This window comes from Cupressus sempervirens, chromosome 11, assembly GCF_028749045.1.
Source record: "Cupressus sempervirens isolate cs-2001-9-10 chromosome 11, ASM2874904v1, whole genome shotgun sequence".
NCBI lineage: Eukaryota > Viridiplantae > Streptophyta > Pinopsida > Cupressales > Cupressaceae > Cupressus > Cupressus sempervirens.
Genome location: NC_143128.1, coordinates 257,217,369 through 257,236,342, shown reverse-complemented (window position 1 = coordinate 257,236,342; position 18,974 = coordinate 257,217,369). Strand labels below are relative to the sequence as shown.

Here is an 18,974-nt window from a genome sequence, read left to right as displayed (position 1 = left end):
CATTTTGGAGAACTTTGCAGATGTAAAATTTGGAATGATAATAAGAATGCTGGCATTATAGATCGAAGATATGCAATTCGATTTATTGGATTAACAGCTGGATATTGCTTTATCTTTCTCTGATGCATAGAGGAGCTGGTTTACCTCCTGAGGAGAAAGCAAAGTTATGTGATGCTGCATGTGAGAAAAATTAATATGGTGTTTACATTAGACCACTTTTATTAAGTATCATTCCTGTATCTTTTATGCTAAGTATCGAAAGTATAAGGCATCTCCAATGTAGTTAGAGACATGGGAAATAAGGAGGTTTTATAACACGCTTTATTGATTCCAAATGCAGATGCCGTGCTAAATTTTTGGGAGGTTTTGGATCTACCTCAAGTTGCTGCAGTAATTTATTTGGCTTCAGTGGTGAGAGAGGTTCAAATTCGATCTCCTTCGACAGAAGTAGATAGAATGAGATCACCCTTAACAAAAGAAGGAAATAATCAGTCGGGCATACAGTTACAATCTGTACCCCAAAGAAGGGAGAACATATTCAGATATGACTACCTTAGATTGAAGTTGACAGAGTGATATCCTCACAGTATTAAGACTCAATAAACATAAGGCAAAAAGAAATTGGCATGTCATCGAGTACATACGCCACACCCATGAATAGATGAATAAGGAAATAGCCAACATTGAAGATATTTACTGAAAGGAAGACTCTTCAGTGACAGATAGCAGACATACATAGTCAATCTGAATGTAAAATTGGTAACTCCAGAATAGGGTAATCTGTAACAAGGTCAAGGAAGAATGTTCTAGATTCGAGTATGTTAATAGTTTTGGAAGGTGTGCGTTGAACACTATTCCTCTAAAGCAAGAAGTATAGGCAACCTTGTACAAGGGGGCCAGGAGGTTGATTCAAGTGCTTGAAGATTCAGAAGGAGCTTGTGTGGAAGAGGGGGAGTACAAAGTCCTTTGGAGAGGATTGGTGAGTCCGTCTAGCAGTGTGACTGCAAAGAAACTCCTTGCTTGGTCAAACCATAGTTCAAAACTCACCCAGATTTCTGCTAGTTAACTTGTTGAAGGTTGATGCATAGTTATTTGTCCTTGCCCAGGGATACTTTATCAGTTTACTGTTCTAAGTAACAAGTGTTATTGCAATCCTTTGGGGATCAAGTCCTCATTGATTAATATCTTTTATTCACATTTGCATATTGAGATAGTGTAGTGGAAACCTTGTGGTGATTGCTCGAGTGTACTTCTTGCCAACTATTCGACAAAATTCCTTTGGTCCAAAAACCATAAATTTGACCAATTCCAGTAAAGAATATTAGAGTGGTAAGGGACTACAAGGCAATTCTGGGACAGTATAACTATTGGTCAGACTCTTAGTAATAGGGTAACAACTTTCAGCAATGGGAAAAACCTTGGATAAAGACAGAAAAGGGACCATGAGGCCGCAAGTGCAGTTAGTCCGGAATTCAGATTTCGTTATGAAAATTGAAATACTCAATATTTACATGGGTTATCAAAAACTCCCTAACCGAATTCATAATGATCTATCATTCAATGATTATATGGATTTTTATCTTGAGCAATTAAATAAGACTGATATGGCAAGACAAAAGTATCTAGAGTTGGCCCAGGATCTCTTTGCAAGGGAACAACACACAGGAGTCTACGGAGAAACTTCGATAGATTAAAATTATCCTGAAATAGAAAAGTAGACAACCACCAGAGATGGGCAGCCTTCTCAAGATCACATAATAGATGTTACACACAGCACAATTTTCTTCGTTGGAGACTTGGAGTTGAGCCTTGTCAAGCAGAATAATGAAGCAGATTGCACTCAAAGTAATAGCAATTTGGGACCTTGGCATCATGAACCCTATATTCATGATACTCAGAACGTGAATTATGAGGAACAACCAAGGATGACATTGCAAGACAATGGACAGTTTCAGCAAGGAGATACTGAAATACATGCCTTACATAATCAATTGAGGGTTAGCGAAGATATGGTTGTGGCATCTTTAGTACATTATGACAGGACCCATGAGTTGGTTGAGGAGCTCTACAGGAGGATTCCAAGAGAAGTGGGAAGAGATTGGAATGTTGATGACTTGCAGGAGGTCAAGATAGCCCTCAAAACTATGAAATCAGATTACTTGTATTTGTTAAGCGACAGGGACTATATCCTTAAGGTTGCTGAGATATATGTTGAACAGTCAAATAGAAGGAAGGAGGAGATTGACGAACTTAACAAAGAGCTGAAGCATGTTCGTGAGGCATTGGATGAGGCTCGATTCTCTCTTCAAGGAGCAGAAAATCAGATCAAGGTCATGAATCAATCTCAGGAACATGAGGACAGAATGAGATAGGAATTTTTCCTAGAAGTCATTGATGAACTTGAGAGCATTCAACAAACTTATGACTTGGATAGCTGCCCCAAATGATTAAGTAGCAAAACTTTAGATCACTTTTAGCTGATAGATAACCCTTTGTTTGAAGTGGCTGTTGACTGGACATCTGATAACCCACTTTTTATGATAGATGAGGGAGTCTCTCTTGTTTGCCTTGAGGAGGAAGAAATTGATTTCAGAACCTGGAATACTGATTCAGATCCTAATAGTGATTCAGGGACTTAGCTTGGGAATGATGAATCAACTTCTGTTGCTTATCAATTGATCAACCCCAACATATTTTCTGATTTCAACCCTCACAAGAGTGGGGTGATTTTCCTTCATCAGCTGCTAAGTAATTCTTGGTGGAGAAGCTATGTGAGGAATGTGGTTATATTTCCAACATCTTTCAATTTCATAGCACCTATGTACTTGGGAGTTCTCTAGGTTGATGACAATGGTATTGGTTTTGATGTCCTTGAGATAGTGGTTTTAGCTTATGAGCAGCTCATTTCCTACATCACTCATTTAGGGCAGGTCTTCACACTCTACTGGGTTACACATGGACCTTTGATATGCTTCTACCTCATCATAGTAGCAGAACACCATAACAGAGTTTGGGATCCAGGTGTTGGTAGATTGTATCTATGGATGGACGAGGATTTTATTATGGTCATGGTGCTGATCCGTGCTGATCAGTTTACAGGTGCAGGTGCTGAGTTCTTCCAGAGAGTTATATGGGATCCAGGAACCTGGCTGATAGGTGGTTTATAGCGTGACACCTTGCTTCACAGTTCGACTGGATTTGTTTTCAATTTAGGCTACAGGGTCAACTACAGATTCATATGAGATCCTGGTATTAATTGCTTGAGGGCAAGCAATCTCAAGGAGGGGAGACTTGTAATGTCCCTTTTTTGGGGACATTAGAAATATTAAGGGGGTCATCACTATAATATTAAATTTACTAGGAGAGTTGAAGCTTCATTTATTAAAAGTCAAATTGATATTCCAAATGGGCAAAAGAGGACAAGGAGAGTTGAGACGAAAAGATAGACAGAAAGGTAGTCGAAGAGTCACAACTGCGAGAGTAAAAGAAGAGACCTTTTCATTCGGTATGCTTGATTTTACTATTCACTTTAGTTTTCTCTCTTGGAGAGTTTGTCAGAAAGCTTCAGTTTTCAGCCCATGTGAGGACGTAGCCCTTTGTGCAGGCAGGCAGTGGACACAAACCCATTGCCAGTGGAGATATCAATTTAGGTGTCTTGGTTGTGCTTATAGGTTCTTCTCTTATTTTCCAATCTGATTGTAAAATCTATGTATAAGATTGGATTGTGTTTAGATTGTTATTGTATTGCTGTTGTATAATACAGTAACGTTTTAGAGGTTATTTGGAAATTGTTGGTTATTCTACTCCTGATGAATAGTGCAATAATACGCTTCCTAATTTGTTGGAAGGTTGTTGGTATAGCACTTTGGTTTGTACTGCATTTTCCTTATACTTGTCTTTAATATCATTTGGAAAGATAGATTTATTGGAGAGAGTTCGGAATTATTGGTTGTTTGTGTTTTTCCATCTGAATGTGGATGTATTGCTGGGTGTGCTATTTAAGAGCAAGCTTGAGTAAATACCTATCTCGAATTCCATCTGTTATTCATATTATTGGTTATTTGTTACTGGGTATGTACTTTGATACTTACATTTAAAAGGAAAAGTGGGAAAAATTGGATTCAGAATAGTACAGTGCTGGTTGGGTTACTGCTGTACTCTTTCGGATCTTTACATAACATCATGCATTGTAGGAAGATTTGAAATTCCCATTGTCTTTGATATAGCTTCTATTCTCATACTATCGACATATGCTGATTTCACAACTTTGCAATTTGCCATGAGAGAATCCTGTAAGTGGTTTGCTAAGGATTTGTACAATGCAAACTTATTCATTGTATGAGAACCAAAATCTTTAGAATTTCAATCAGCATTAACTCTGACCGTATATTCTGAAATCATTTCCGCTATTGCAACCAAATTATCATGCTCATCAAGAACTTGACATCCCATTTGCTGTAAGTTGCACATGATCCTAGTTTCTATTGCTTGACAATCTGCTAAGATTGCTTGCAACTTTGTTACAAGTTTTCTTAATGTTTCTTCTTTATAGCCCATGAGTCCACGATATTTGTAGAACATTTTCACATGATGGAACAACATCACATGTAATCATGGTGTCCAAATCAGATTTGGTGATCTCATCCCAATCATTCAGAATTTCTTTCAGAGTATTAGCTTCCTGACTCAAAGATGCAATCAAGACATGCAACATTTCTTCAATGTCTTTGATACATTCAAGAATTCTGACTGCATTTGTGATGGCTTGAAGTCCTCCAGAGACAACTTCTCAAAACCTCGTTTTCGTTGCTTCTATGATCTGTTTCTCTCGAGGTGTCTGAGATGTAGTGGGTGTATGTTGCGAGGACTGTTGTTGAATAACCTCATTCAGGCGAGCAACTTCTGGTTTGAGCTAGTTTTTTTCTCCTACAACTTGTGATTACTCTTTGATACATTAGAAAGTGCATCGTGAGCATTTTGTAGACAATTCAACTGTGATTACTTATGAAGTTCGATTTTGGTGAATTTGTAATCTAAATGGTTAAGTTCTTCAACTGGTTTGTCTAGCAGTGGTTCAACAACCTCCACAAATTTAGTTTTATTAGAATTAAGTACGATCCTTGAAACAATCTTATCTTTCAAAGATTTAGATTTGGTTTCCTTAATACGAAGATTATCTGGGGACAACACAACCTTCCTTCTCTTCATAGTAATCTTGCCCAACCATGCAAGCAAACTAAAGCCTTTATCTGCTGATTTAGGAGCAATAACCACCATCGACATTGATCTTGATTGTATTTCTATAGTAATTGTGTAGGCTTTAGTTTGTATTGCTGTACCAAGAGGTGTTTGTATAGAAGACTTTGTCATGAATGCTTCAAAACCGATTATTGAAGTATCCAGTTGGAAAACTTGACCTTCTGTGAATGTTGGAAAATCCTCAAACATATTCCCCAAGTTCTCACATTGTTTAGTTGTGAGAATAGGAGGTGCTGCTAAGGAGATAAGAAGCGCCAATGTATTCACCTCTGAGGCAAGGATGGTAGATGTGAAAACAGTGGAGAATGAATCCACGTTATAATGTACAACACCAAGTAAAGGTGTTTCTTGAAGGGATGGACCTAGCTGATTTATTGGTTGCGGAGGAGATATGATCATAACCTCTCCTTCTTCTTCATTAGATTCTTCTTCGGATGCAATTTCTTCTTTAGGTTCCTCCTCATTAGATTCTTGAGCCTGCACAGGTGCTTGTGAGGTTTCTTGAGATGACTTAGACCCCTTTCCACATTTTAATTTGAACTTGAGAGATTACATTGCAATGGAAGAAGATGCACCATCTTTGTTTGAGATTTCCTTCCAGGCAGTCCAAAATTTCCACAATCTAACCCAAGTTTAGGATTCAGTCTCTTGAGACCTTTGATATTCAACCATTTGTTGGTATTCACTAGGATAGATTGAAATCTATTGAAAATGTATATACCTTCTTTCTGCTGCCACTGTATAGGAAAAGGACATTGCTTATCAAAGCCGGGACAATGGTATTCCGGATCAAGAATATTACCATTATTCTCAATCTGAAGATTAGATAGAATTTCAAGCATATTAAAATCCATGATTTGTTGTAGAGTGAGCCTACAGTAATCCATTCTCATAATATCTAGTTCTGTGCGCAAATCAATCCATACGTCCTCCATGCGATGAACATGAGTGAACGCCCTCTTAATCATTGAATTCATCCCTCGATAATCAAAATCAAATCTAGCCTTGAAGTTCTGCCTCCATATTCTTTGCCTTATAAACTGAATTGATCATATATTGACCAATTACCAAGGGTTTGGCTGTAGTGATACCAAAACTTGGCCTATGTAGAGAATTCTTCAAAGACTATACTTCCATGAGTTGTCTAGCTAGTTCCATTAGTATTATCTTATCTGCAACCTATCTTGGTATATGACTCTCCTTTGAAATAACCAACCCTCAAATAAGTGAAAGTTGGAAACTGTAGAAAGATAGCACCAAACTGATTAACTCTATTCCAAGCTTCATCTAACACTCGCTTGATTATCGACTCTTTATCAAACAAGCACTAGAAATATCCAAAGGATGCATCTTTGACTCTCTAGAAATGATATTTGCTGTGCAACAAGGTGATTTGATCATAGTAGTCCTAGATAGGAACTTGTAATTGGTCTCCTTTGGTAGAGAGATCAAACAAAGATCCCATGGATGCAGCTTTGTAAACTAGGTAGGAATGCATATAGAGTGGCATAGAGGTTCCTACATTAAGCAATTGCTCACAAATAGTAGTGCTAATAAGTTCTCCCCAAAAGATAGGTTCTTCATCATCAAAGATCTGGAGAATGAATTTATACATCCAAGGCTCAAAGTCGCTAGAATCTTTGAGGCAGCATATCCTGCTGAGAAGAGTTATCAAGTCTTTGCATTCTGAGTTGAAATTTGACCTATGAATGGTTTTGGGCCATCTTGAAAAATTGCTTCTTCTGACCATTAACCATTATGCACTTACATACTTCTGATCATCCACCCTCTTCTCATTCCACAACTCTAAAAACATATCTTTAGACAAATCCACACACATTGCATTTTGAGGAACTCTAAAGATTTGTTCAATAGCCTCTAGATCAAGGTCAATGATGACCTTTCCATTTGCATTCTTTATTGTCTTGGTTTTTGGACTGAAATTTTGTGCACAACCCAAAACGAATGCTGGTTACAAGGCAGCCATAGGGAAAGTAGATACCAAATCATTATTACTTTTCTTGATGCGCTTCATTGCATGTGTTGAAGGAGATTCAACCCTTTGTAAGAAATCAGCCATGTCAACATGCCCGATTTCTGTGTCAGAAACATTATCAAGAGGTGACGAAACCTGAGATGCAGTTGCATGAGCTAACTCTTTGTCGAATTGGTACTTCATCTTTCCTTTAGACTTTGTGGATGAAGGCATTTCTTGTGCTACAACATGAATATCCCAAAATGTGAACACATCATTAAAAGGTATTGATTCCTTAAAAGCATTGACTCTTGATCAGCAACGAAGGCTTGGAGTATAGATAGAATACATTAAAGATCTAGTGTAATGATCTTGAAAGGAGATGACATGCATATGCAAGGTTGAAATACAACTTGGGAGGATGGAAACATGTGTAAAGGATGAGTCCTTTAGTAAAGGTTTGAGTAGTTAATGTTGGACACATGGGAATGCGTGCAAATGATGATTTTTGACTTCAAAAGAGCGACCTTTAGTAAAAATGGGTTCTCAAGACGTCATTACACATAAAGTGGATTACATGTAAATGTGACATGCGATTGGGTTTGAAGGATGAAAATGCGTGTAAATGCAGATGGAGAGAGATTACATGTAATCGTATGTGGAGAATGAGATGCGTTGTGCTATGTCATGGAAAGTGGGATTACATGTAATTGCTCTTGGAGTGTAATTGCATATGAAAGGAATGGATGCAATGTGCCTTGGCATGGAAAGTGGATACATAATGAAATGATGCACTTGCATGAGATGATGGAAAGTGGAATGAAGTGAAATGTGCTCAAGTTCTTGGGAAAGAACTTGGAATTTCTTCCAAATGAAGAAAAATGTAAAAGCAAGCAAATAAACAACGAAAATAAGCTCAAAAGAAACACATACCTTTGGTTTTAGACTCAAACATGCCAAGAGGCAAGTTACTTTAAAGTGCAAATTCAAATTTGGAGTTTGGGGAAAATCCAAAAGTATGAAAATGAGAGTTTTCATCATATTTAAAGGAAAAATTCACTATTCATGGCATATCTATGGACAAGTGTACAACATCAAGCTAAAACATGCAATAGAATAGCAAGATAAACACAAATTAATGAACAAGATTGAAAATGTCCACTTGAAGATTAAGGAGCCAAAAATGGAGAATTTATAGATTTGAAGACCAATTCTCCTCCAAATTTGAATCCACAAACAACTTGTTTAGACTCTTTCAAACTTGCAATGATTAATGAGCAATGAAGGGTCAAACTTGGCATGAGGATGCCAAGGACGTGGTTAAAGATCACTTGTGCATAAAACTTTTTTGTCAAAAAGCCAAAGTAGCCTTGACATGAATCGTTTTTACCCTTGGAATGCAAAAACGTGTTTCTCAATATCAAGGATATGGATCAAAATGCCAAAACACCTCCTCTTTAGTATAAAACATGATCACAATCACCAAGAAATGGACATTTTTTGAGAAAAAACATGGCTCTAAAATGCCATCAAATGCACCGTTTTTTGCAAGGAATACAATGTTTAGGGCATAAGAATGCATGAAAATGCAAAACCGCCTCTTGAGGAAGAGATTTCAAGACATTTTATGGACAAATCTGGGAAAAATCATCAAAAACGTGTTCTTCAAGGGCACAAGCATGGACGTTTTTGCTCTTGGAAGCAAAACGAGGACTCAAGATGCAAATGCATGGGTTGAGAGTCTAAATGCACTCTTGGAGAGGTAATACATGTTTTAAAATGTCGTTTGGCTTTCTCATACAAAACACTCTCTAGAGGTGTTTGCATGTTTTAAAAACATGTATTTGGTTCAAAATGCACTCTTGGAGTGCTATTACATATTAAAAATATGTAATATGACTTGCCATGTAAAACACACTCTTGGAGGGTGTTAACATGTTTTAAAATATGCTATATGCCCTCAAGATGCAAAACACACTCTTGGAGAGGCATTGCAAATTTTAAAAACTTGCAAATGCATAAGTCTTTTAGTGTACAATGCACTCTCCAGAGGTGATTGCACATTTTAAAAAACTTGCATATGCATAAGCTCACTCTAGGAGGTCCATTGCATATTTCAAGTTAAAAGCATTCTCTAGATGCCTTAGCATATTTTACATGCAAATGGGTTAAAAGCATAGTAATGAGACTCGTTGTGAGTCGGGCGAGTCGTCTGAGTCAATGAGTCAACTTACCTTAGCTAGGTCAAAAAAACTCGTGACCTTGGCTCGGTGGGTCAACTCTTCGAACTCATCTGACTCGGCTGATTTTTAATTTTTTCCCTTTGTAGTTACATAATTGATGTATGTTACGTATGTGATCAAATTACCTTATTTTATGATGTTATTGTCTTTAATCTTTATTCAAGAATGGGTGCATGGAATTAATTTAAATCCAAAAAAAATCTAAATTTCAAGGGTTTTATCACTTTGCCAAGTCATTGTCGAGTCACAGGTGAGTCCAAGCCGGGTCACGATTCGAGTTACCCTTGCCGAGTTTGAGCCGGGTCCGAGTCTTGTTACTTTGGTTAAAAGACATTTGCACAAGTTAAATGACCAATTAAGCACATATTTACTAAATTTTGAAGAAATATCACTTAATTGGGTCATAAATAAATTTTAGAATATTTAGTTTAATATATAATGTGAAAATTGTTAGAGTAAATAATTAATTAATTAATTATTTATTATTTATTCTATTTATTTAAGCTTACTTAGGTTAATGCATTTATTTAATATTTAGTATTTAATGCATGTAGAGATGAGTTGTTGACAACATGAGAGTTTGTTCCCTTCTAGCATGTTCCACCTTTTTTGTGGAAAAGTGCTTAGTTGTCAACCTTATCTTCTACCACCTTCCAGTTTGTTCTACAAGCTTCCATGAGGCCTTTATATTCGGGCTCTCTCTTTGTATTTTCACAACACATCTCATTCCATTGTAAATACAATTTCATTGTTTTCCAATATTTTCTCTCATGTCCGTTTAGGGTTTTTCCAAGCTCCACCTCTTCCTTCTTGGTTTCCCTTTGACAGTTTATTTTGCATGTAGGTGATCTTGGCGATTGCGGAGTTGGATTTCATCAACTCCTACATGGTATTAGAGCCTCCCTGTTGCTGCTTCATTGAAGGTTTTTTGAAGCCGTGATTCGAAGACAAACCCTAATTTGTTTGTGCATTTTTCTTTAATCTGGGGGAAGAGCATTTTTTTAGAGCACATTGGGCCCAAACGGACATTGCCATTGGATTCAGAAGGCCGTTTGCAGTCAGGATTCATATAAAACTTTTCAATTTTGGAGATAGGGCTCCGAGAGGCAAAATTTTTTTAGTTGCAGGAGGTTCCGTATGGATCGTACGAATTTTTGAGTGAATTTTTTTAATAAAAAAAATCATTTTGGGCCACACCACCACAGCACCGCCCAGCGGCCACCACGGGGCCGCCCGCGCTTTGCCTACGCCCCTACGTTGCTGGCAGAGCTGCCCTTCCACCACTCTGAACCCGCTCAGCTCGTCCGGTGCTCCTCAGATTTCTCCGCCCTGGCTCCGCTTTTGCAATGGTTGAGCGCCTCCTTGTAACTTCGCTCCCTCGGCGGCACAGTTAGTTCCCGCTGCTCCAGGTTCTGCTCTGCTTTTGCGCCACTTCGCTCCACTCTAGAACAGTCACCAGCTGCGTGGACATTGCAGCAGCTTGTGTGTTAGTTTTGTCACTTGGCACAGCGCGGGGGTGACACGTGGCTTGGGTGCCACATGGATACGCCACGTCACCCCTGCCATGTGGTATTCTTTTTTGCAGCGATGGCTGTATAGCCGTCAAATTTAAAATAGCATTATGCTGAGGTCATCATGATGTCATCATTGCATCATCCACCTCTCGCACATCTCCAAGGTCATTTTTGGACCCATTTGCGGTTTTTTGGCCATAACTTGAGCCTATGGAGATATTTTTCCGATCCGAAAGAAGCGTCGGAAAGCTGGTTCAGAAAACGGAGACATTGGTGCAGGTATTTTTAGGTTTTGATGCAATTTTGTTGCCCATTTTTCCAGTTGAAGTCCGAAGTTCTGTTTTTGACTCCGGCATGCATATCTTTTGCATCCTATGTCAGTTTTTTGAAAGCGATATATTTTTGGAAAGCTAGTTTTGTCATCTTTTCAGAAATGTAGTCTTTTTCCTTAGATGCTGGCCCATGTTCTTTCTATCATGTTTTTGGCGTTTTTGCTATATGGTGGATATCTTGGGTGTTTTAGGTCTGAGGATTGTTTTTCTGGCATGGTTTCTTTTGTTTTAGGCTGTACTTTCTTTTGAGTCAGCTTTTTTCCTTTTCTGATCATCGTAGACATCATTTGTAAGCTCCTTTGTATACGCACTGAGATAAAGTGTCACTTTTGCATTTCGGGTTCATAAACATTGTTTTTGAGATAGTTGTACATGCATTATTTTTATAAAGCACCATGGGGGGGATAGTTGTTTGCTGTTTTAGGCCTTCTCCCTTTGTCAAGTGAGTGTCTCTTCCACGACATTAGCCCCATGTAGCTTCGGTGTGACCGTGTCTTTATAGGTGTTTGTACCTCTTCCTCTCTCGTCGCTCTTGGTCCTGTCTGTAGAGGATTTTGGTCCACCTTCTCAGTTGCCTGTCATCTCACCCCATCTGCATTAAGGGGGGGTTATGCTGTTGTCCTAATGCATCCTTGGTTCGATGGTTCGATAGTGTGAACTATGTATTGAGTGGTTGATCCTATATACGAAGCGATTGCAGTAGCTTCAGTGAGATGGATCATCTACCATATAGACATCGCTTGGTTCGTGCCTTCTTCTTCCATGGAGGTTCTTCAGATCAGTAGTTTCTTCTTGATGGCAGAGATTTTGCAGCTTCTTCATGCTTCAGTGATGCTCTTCATGATCACTCTTTGTTCTTGTTTTAGGGGACATTCCCCTAGTTGGAGGCTTTTTCAGTTCTTCACTAGGTTCTTATCTCTTTTTGGGGGAGGGTTTTTCCCACGTGGTTTTCTCTCTTTCCCCGTTTACAAAGGTTGCATCTCTTTGCATTGTACATGGGTACCTAACATGGCCTTGTTGCCGGGACCCATTTTGCATTTCATCTTAGTTTTGTGAGCTTAAGGAATTCCCCTAAGTTGCACTTAAGGGGGGGTGTTAGAGTAAATAAATAATTAATTAATTATTAATTATTTATTCTATTTACTTAAACTTACTTAGGTTAATGCATTTATTTAATATTTAGTATTTAATGCATGTAGAGATGAGTTGTTGACAGCACGGGAGTTTGTTCCCGTCTAGCATGTTCCACCTTTTTGTGAAGAAGTGCTTAGTTGTCAACCTTATCTTCTACCACCTTCCAGCTTGTTTGACAAGCTTCCATGAGGCCTTTATATTTGGGCTCTCTCTTTGTATTTTCACAACACATCTCATTCCATTGTAAATACAATTTCAATGTTTTCCAATATTTTCTCTCTCATGTCCGTTTAGGGTTTTTCCAAGCTCCACCTCTTCTTGGTTTCCCTTTGACAGGTTATTTTGCATGTAGGTGATCTTGGCGATTGCGGAGTTGAATTTCATCAACTCCTACAAAAATATCATTAAAAAAAAAGTAATGTTTACTAAGATGTTTTGAACTAAAACTAAAAAATAAAATCAAACTATATAGTTAATATAGTCACTCAAGTGAAAAATTTAAAAAACAACACAACATGAAAGTATAACATAAAAAGTGCACTATAGTCACTTAAGTGATAAAGTAACTAAAAAACATAACATAAAGTGAATTTCTATTATATTTTTGAAAAAGTGAATGTCAACTTTAAAATATAACATGATATTTTAAATCGTGTAGTTGCACCTAACAGTCCACCTTTTGGGCACTAAAATGATCATATCTTTTGATTGCCAACTCCGATTAAACCCTAAGATAGATCGAATCAAAGGGAAAGCTGAAAGCAATGATTTGAGCAAAGTCAAAAGATCAAAAGCTAACAAACATGTACTAAAAAACGAGAAAAAAAACTTTGAAGGCTTCAAAAATCAACCATAGGCTAGAATTTTTGAAGTAAACTTATAGGCATGTTTGTTAGGTTTAGGGTAGAATAATGCTCGATTTCAAAGAGACCTGTCAAATTTGGATTCAAGATTATTGAGTTAGTTCTTGGTGGGATTTTAGAGTGTTGATTATACTCGTTATTTTAGTGGCTTCTCTTTCATCGACTTCTCTGGACAATCCTCATGATTCTTAAACTACTCAGTTTATCCTTCACATTTTGTTATATTTAATGTTGGTGAAGCTTCAAAAGGTAATCCTGGAAATGTTAGCATTTGAGGTGTTTGTTGTGACCATAATGGAAGTAGCAAGTTATAGTTAACACTTAACAATATTATTGGACCTTGGTGTTGCCTCTAATGACTAACCTGGTGATGCTTCTTATGACTCTTTTAAGGTGACGGCCATTGATCAAGCTCTAATAGTTGCTAAGCTTAATGAATCCTCCCATATTATTTTAACATCAGACCATAAAATTCTGATCTTTCATTTCAAGATTAATTCTTCCCCTTGCTTCCTATAGTGGTAGCTGAATGAATGTAAGAAAGACAAGTAATCAGGATTTCTCTATACGGGATTTGAACAATGCTTCCAGCGGTTTTGTGAATGGTGACTGCAATGCCTTTCTGGATTCTTGATTCCTACAAGGGTGCTTTTTGTTAAGTTCTGGTTCCTGTGGATTATTTTCTGCAATCCTTGTTATCCCTTTTGTTAAGTGGCTTTCCTTTTGGTTCATTATTTTTGTACAAAGCTAAGAATTACTTATGATGCTTACAATATGAACAATCTTAAAGGTTGTAAAGACTTATACCTTGGCTATGGAGTTTGGAGCTCTATTTCATATTGTCTATCTTTAATCCATCTGGATTTTCATTTATTTTTGGATTTGATGTGCTATGAGTCTTTTTTAGATATGTAGATATTCTTTGTAATTAGGTGCTATATTAATATGAATGTATGAATGTTTGTATAAATCAACTCTGTGTTGCTAGATATCAACATGAGGGCCAGTAATTGACATTTAGCGTTCTTGTCTATGGTTGAATCTATCTTGTATTAACACACATATTATTAACTGTCCCAGAGAATTCATGATTATAGTATTTTACTACAATACAAATGGCTTGCATTTCAGATCTTAATGGTTTACAAGCCACAAAAATCTGGGAAAACAAAAAACAAATTCAATCCAAGAGACTCAAGTCTACTAGTGAAAAGAAAAGACTAAGGTTTTTAAACAATGTAAGTTTTTTTCTGCAATCGACTATTTTGCTGAATCTAAACATCTCTGGTCCAAATTCAAACTTGTTAACATTTTGGGTACAAGTAATCATGGCATTGAAGCTATATCCAAGCCTTATTGTAACCATATCCATATGCTTACTAGGCAGGGGATGGCATATCTGGCAACCCCACCTGATAAATATATGTAATGAATTTATCGAGAGAAAGTACCATGTGAGCTTTCTTCACCACAATTTCTTTGATACTATTTGACTCTACCAAAATAGTATGATATAATCACAAAACATTGCAATGTGGATGAGCTGCTGAAAACAAAATTCAATGAAAATCTGAAAGAGATATTTGAAAGCAAACATGACTTATTCCTACTTGATCTAAAGAGAAGCAGTGCAGCTACACTGGATCTGAAACAATTTCAGTAGAGTAAAAGCACAAAAGATCTGATGGCCTGGGAAAATTTTGCAACGGAAAAACTCAGCCTCCAAAGCACACTCAGAAATTTTTCTTCAACAAAATTACAAAACACTGACAGTTGCAATGGATCAATGTACATCAGCTCTTTGAATTTGGGGGAACTGTGACTGCATTGCCCTGAATAAAATTAATCATCAGATCTCCATTCCAAGCCCATTGTGTAGACAATGAAGATCTATGAATTAGGATACCATGAGTGGATTTCCAAGACCTGAGTGATAAACAATGAGCCAAGACTTGGACCCATGTGCCCCTCTCCATGAATAACTCTGAGCATAAAATGCAACTCCTGATTTGCCTGTTTGACCCTAATGACAAAGGGGATCAAGTATAACTTACAAGCACTCCATGTAGAGGCAATAATTACATTTACACACCTCATACAGATGGCTGTGCCAGCCAAAATGTACTATTCAGAGTCCGTTTTGCATTCAGCGACATCTTACTATCATAATAAGACCAATGACACATGGCAAGAGTGCCACTAAGATTCCTTCAAAGTGGGCACCCTTTTCCATATGGGTGCATTGTTTACAATATTTTACTAATAGTAAATAATTCTGACCACATCGGCAGTAGGGCTTGCAACATGTAAAACACCTTGTCTCAAGTTTTAACAATGTTTGTGTGAACAAAAATACATAGTGTATCAGATTATTTATTTTCTCTTCAAGCCATATTGTCTTAGATGGTTGTGAAAGATTCGCTAACATGCAGAAAAATTGACTACAGAAACCCTCTAGGCTCTTTTTAGAAATAATGCAATTTTGTTGTTCTCATACATCACTAATTTTTCAGTCTCAAATAGTTCAGGAGTACAAGAAACGGTCATACAAATAAGATAACTTCCTCAGCTTATTTGCTTGTCTTAAATTTAACTTTTATGGCTTTAAATGGCATGACAGAAGTGCTAGCCGTATCATTATTCTCTCTATGTTTTCTGCAGTAACCATTGTATTCTGATGCTAATTGTTTTAAACTGTTAACATGCAAGGATATAAGCCTGTGGCATGTGTGAAAATATATTCTGTCAACTGTCAATTTAGATGTAATTATGCAATTTTTTAACTGTGAACTGGAAATATAGCTTGCAAGTATGGCATTTGTAAATCATACAGTCACGCCAGTTTGTTGTAGCTATGTACTGTTCAAAGATATTGTGCAAGCAGTTTCCATTTGAGTTAGCTCTCCATTTTTACACTTGATACTTCTGCCACAGCTCTAGAATTCTTGCGGTACACACTGAAAGCCATAAAACATAAGAGTTGAATCAGAGCTCTTCTATGGATAATGATCTTGGACCCTTATACAATATAAACTTGAGGAATAAACTCTAGTAAAAGAATTACAAACCACAAAGTGTTACATTGTCAGAAATGATCGCAGTTGAAAAACTGTTCTTCATTTACACAGCTTCATAGTTTGTAGGGTTTCTAGTTTCTCTCTTCATACATTTAAATTGTATTTCTATGCAATTTCTCTGTCTTCTTTGTGAACCGGCAGTTTTACTGTCAAACACACTGATTCAGTTTATATGATTTAATCTTCTTTTCATTTATTTAAACACTTTTTTCCCATTTTTAAATATAGAAATTTAGGCGTTTTGGAGTTTAAGGTCCTGAAGGCTTGTGTAAACTAATAAAGACATTCACTTTATTAGTGACAAGTCACGCAGTATGGTCATTGTAGCAATCAAATGCATGTTCTCATTTTTTTTGGTGTATATACCTTTGATGTTATGAACATATTTGACTTTGAGAAAAACTTACACTAGTTTGTTTGATCACATTAGTTGTAGCCTTGTAGGCTTTACCTCTTAGTGTATCATAATATATCCTGCTTTAATCAATGTATGGTCTGGATTCTGATGGGAGTTACATGGCATCAATATTCATGGTTTACGACTAGTTTATAGGAATCGGAATCATCCTGACCGCAATTTGGAAATGTTATGTGGTTGCTGAATATAAAATTTGCACTCAGCAATTGTGGCAAATTTGTCATCTCAATGAAGTTTATGATAAATACACATTGCAAAAGTATTTTCTAGGGAAAACAACATATCTTGGTGCTACTGATAGATTGGGATAAATTTATATTATGCTGAAAAAGTCAACTGATCCGATACATTAAAACAGTAGAGAGAATATACAATTTTGAAAATATCTATTATTGTCAAATTACTACTTTCTTTATCTGGGGATGCTATCATTCCTGCACTTATCTGTACATAGACTTATTGTAACCTTGATAAAATCTTGACATCCGCATATATATTTGGCATTTGCACTTACATTTAAATAATGCGTTGGTAGAATGTTTTATTTTGGATTTTCACAGGATGACCTTGATGAAGCCTGTTTCTATAATGTATAGAAAGTAAGTGTACCAACAACATAGAGAGATGTACTGCTACTGAATCCAGTTTTTCATTGGCCACATTTAGAGGCATCTGAAATGATAATTAGCTTCAATGTTAATGGAAAATATAAAACAAGTCTGAACTGGACTTTTTCATGAATTATGACTTATGCGGTGTAACTTGATCATTGCTTATCATTTGTATGCCTTTAAAATTTTGATAATGGTGCTTATTTTATCTTTGCAGACAGTCAAATCACATGGGATCAGTTGAAGTAACACATCCAAATTCAGATACACAGAATATCACAGCAATTGCAGTAGAATCACACATGCTTACAGATTGTAACAGTCGAATGGAAAAGTCAACAAATGGCCCACAGGATCTCATTAATGTTTCACATCCTAGTGAAACCAAAGTAATTCCCAGTGCCAGTGAAGGTAGTTATGTGTTGGTGAATGAGCTGAAAGCTCAACCATCTGACCCAAGTACACAGATTTTTACTCCTCCAGAATATGTGGCAAATTCTGCATTAATTCCTAATTCTGGTGAAGCTAGTCATATGGTGATGAATGAAATGAAAGTTCAACCATTTGATCCAAACACACAGATTTTTACTCCCCCACAATGTGTTGAAAATTCCAGCGAAACACTTTTTATGACTACACTAGAAGATGACCACCACGAGGCCACATGCCCACCTTCATCAATTGATTCAGTCAAGACGCTCGGAAGTCCTGATGAACTGAGTGGTCAGTTGATCTCAACAGATGAAACTTCCGCAGACAAGATGCAAAATTTGAGTTTAACTAATAGCAGTGGAGCGTCAGATGATTCCTGATCAAACTTCCTGTACCATTCAATTCTAGGACACGCTCTTTTGTCAGGCAGGGCATTTACTGTTTTCCGTGTTTCAAAATAAAATCTCAGTATACATCCAACTTGACCACTATGAAACGCTTGGATTTCAGAGGAGCACTCAAATTATTGTTGAACAATTTAATGAAATGAATCATATTCTTTAAATTACAGTTTACATTGGAAAGTATGGCATTCCCACAATTTTATTTAGGATGTCTTCATAAAATATAGCGATATAGTACAGATAGCTAATGTATTCCTATCACATTGAAAGGGAAAGAGCTCTTATATAAAAGACCTCAAAGATAAAAACTATGACAAAGTGAGTTTTAAAGGGTGCTTAAAGCTGTAAACTGCCTTATAAAGCCTGCGATTCATGGATACAGTTGTTTGATAGTGCATACTCATTAATTTGAACTGGCCAAATTTTCAAAGTAAAATCTGTATGTTAGGTTAAGATACGTTGATACCAAATTTTTATTCTTCCAGTGGATATTAACTTTGAAATAAATGGACTACCAACGACTGCAAGAAGTGTAAAATTGAAATTGAAATCATGACTAATATAAGCTAAAATGAATTTCATACTAATCACGAGCAAGTTATTTATGCTCAATGACTTTTGTAGTCAGCAAAAGCGTGTAATACAATGTAACGTTGGCAGATAATAAATTAGTTTGGATTTATTATTAGAAATAATTGTATATGGTAGTCAG

General features: G+C 36.8%; 1 protein-coding gene across 1 annotated transcript in view; it reads left to right on the top strand.

Moving 5' to 3' along the window:
• SWAP70 (Pleckstrin homology (PH) domain-containing protein) overlaps window positions 1–18,698 on the top strand; it is a 160,636-nt gene extending 141,938 nt beyond the window's left edge. Inside the window, exon 10 of the mRNA XM_089811779.1 lies at window positions 17,644–18,698. Within this exon, the coding sequence (XP_089667905.1) occupies window positions 17,644–18,238 (595 nt within the window). The 3' untranslated portion in view covers window positions 18,239–18,698. The remainder of the gene's footprint in view (window positions 1–17,643) is intronic.
• Window positions 18,699–18,974: the final 276 nt, after the last annotated feature.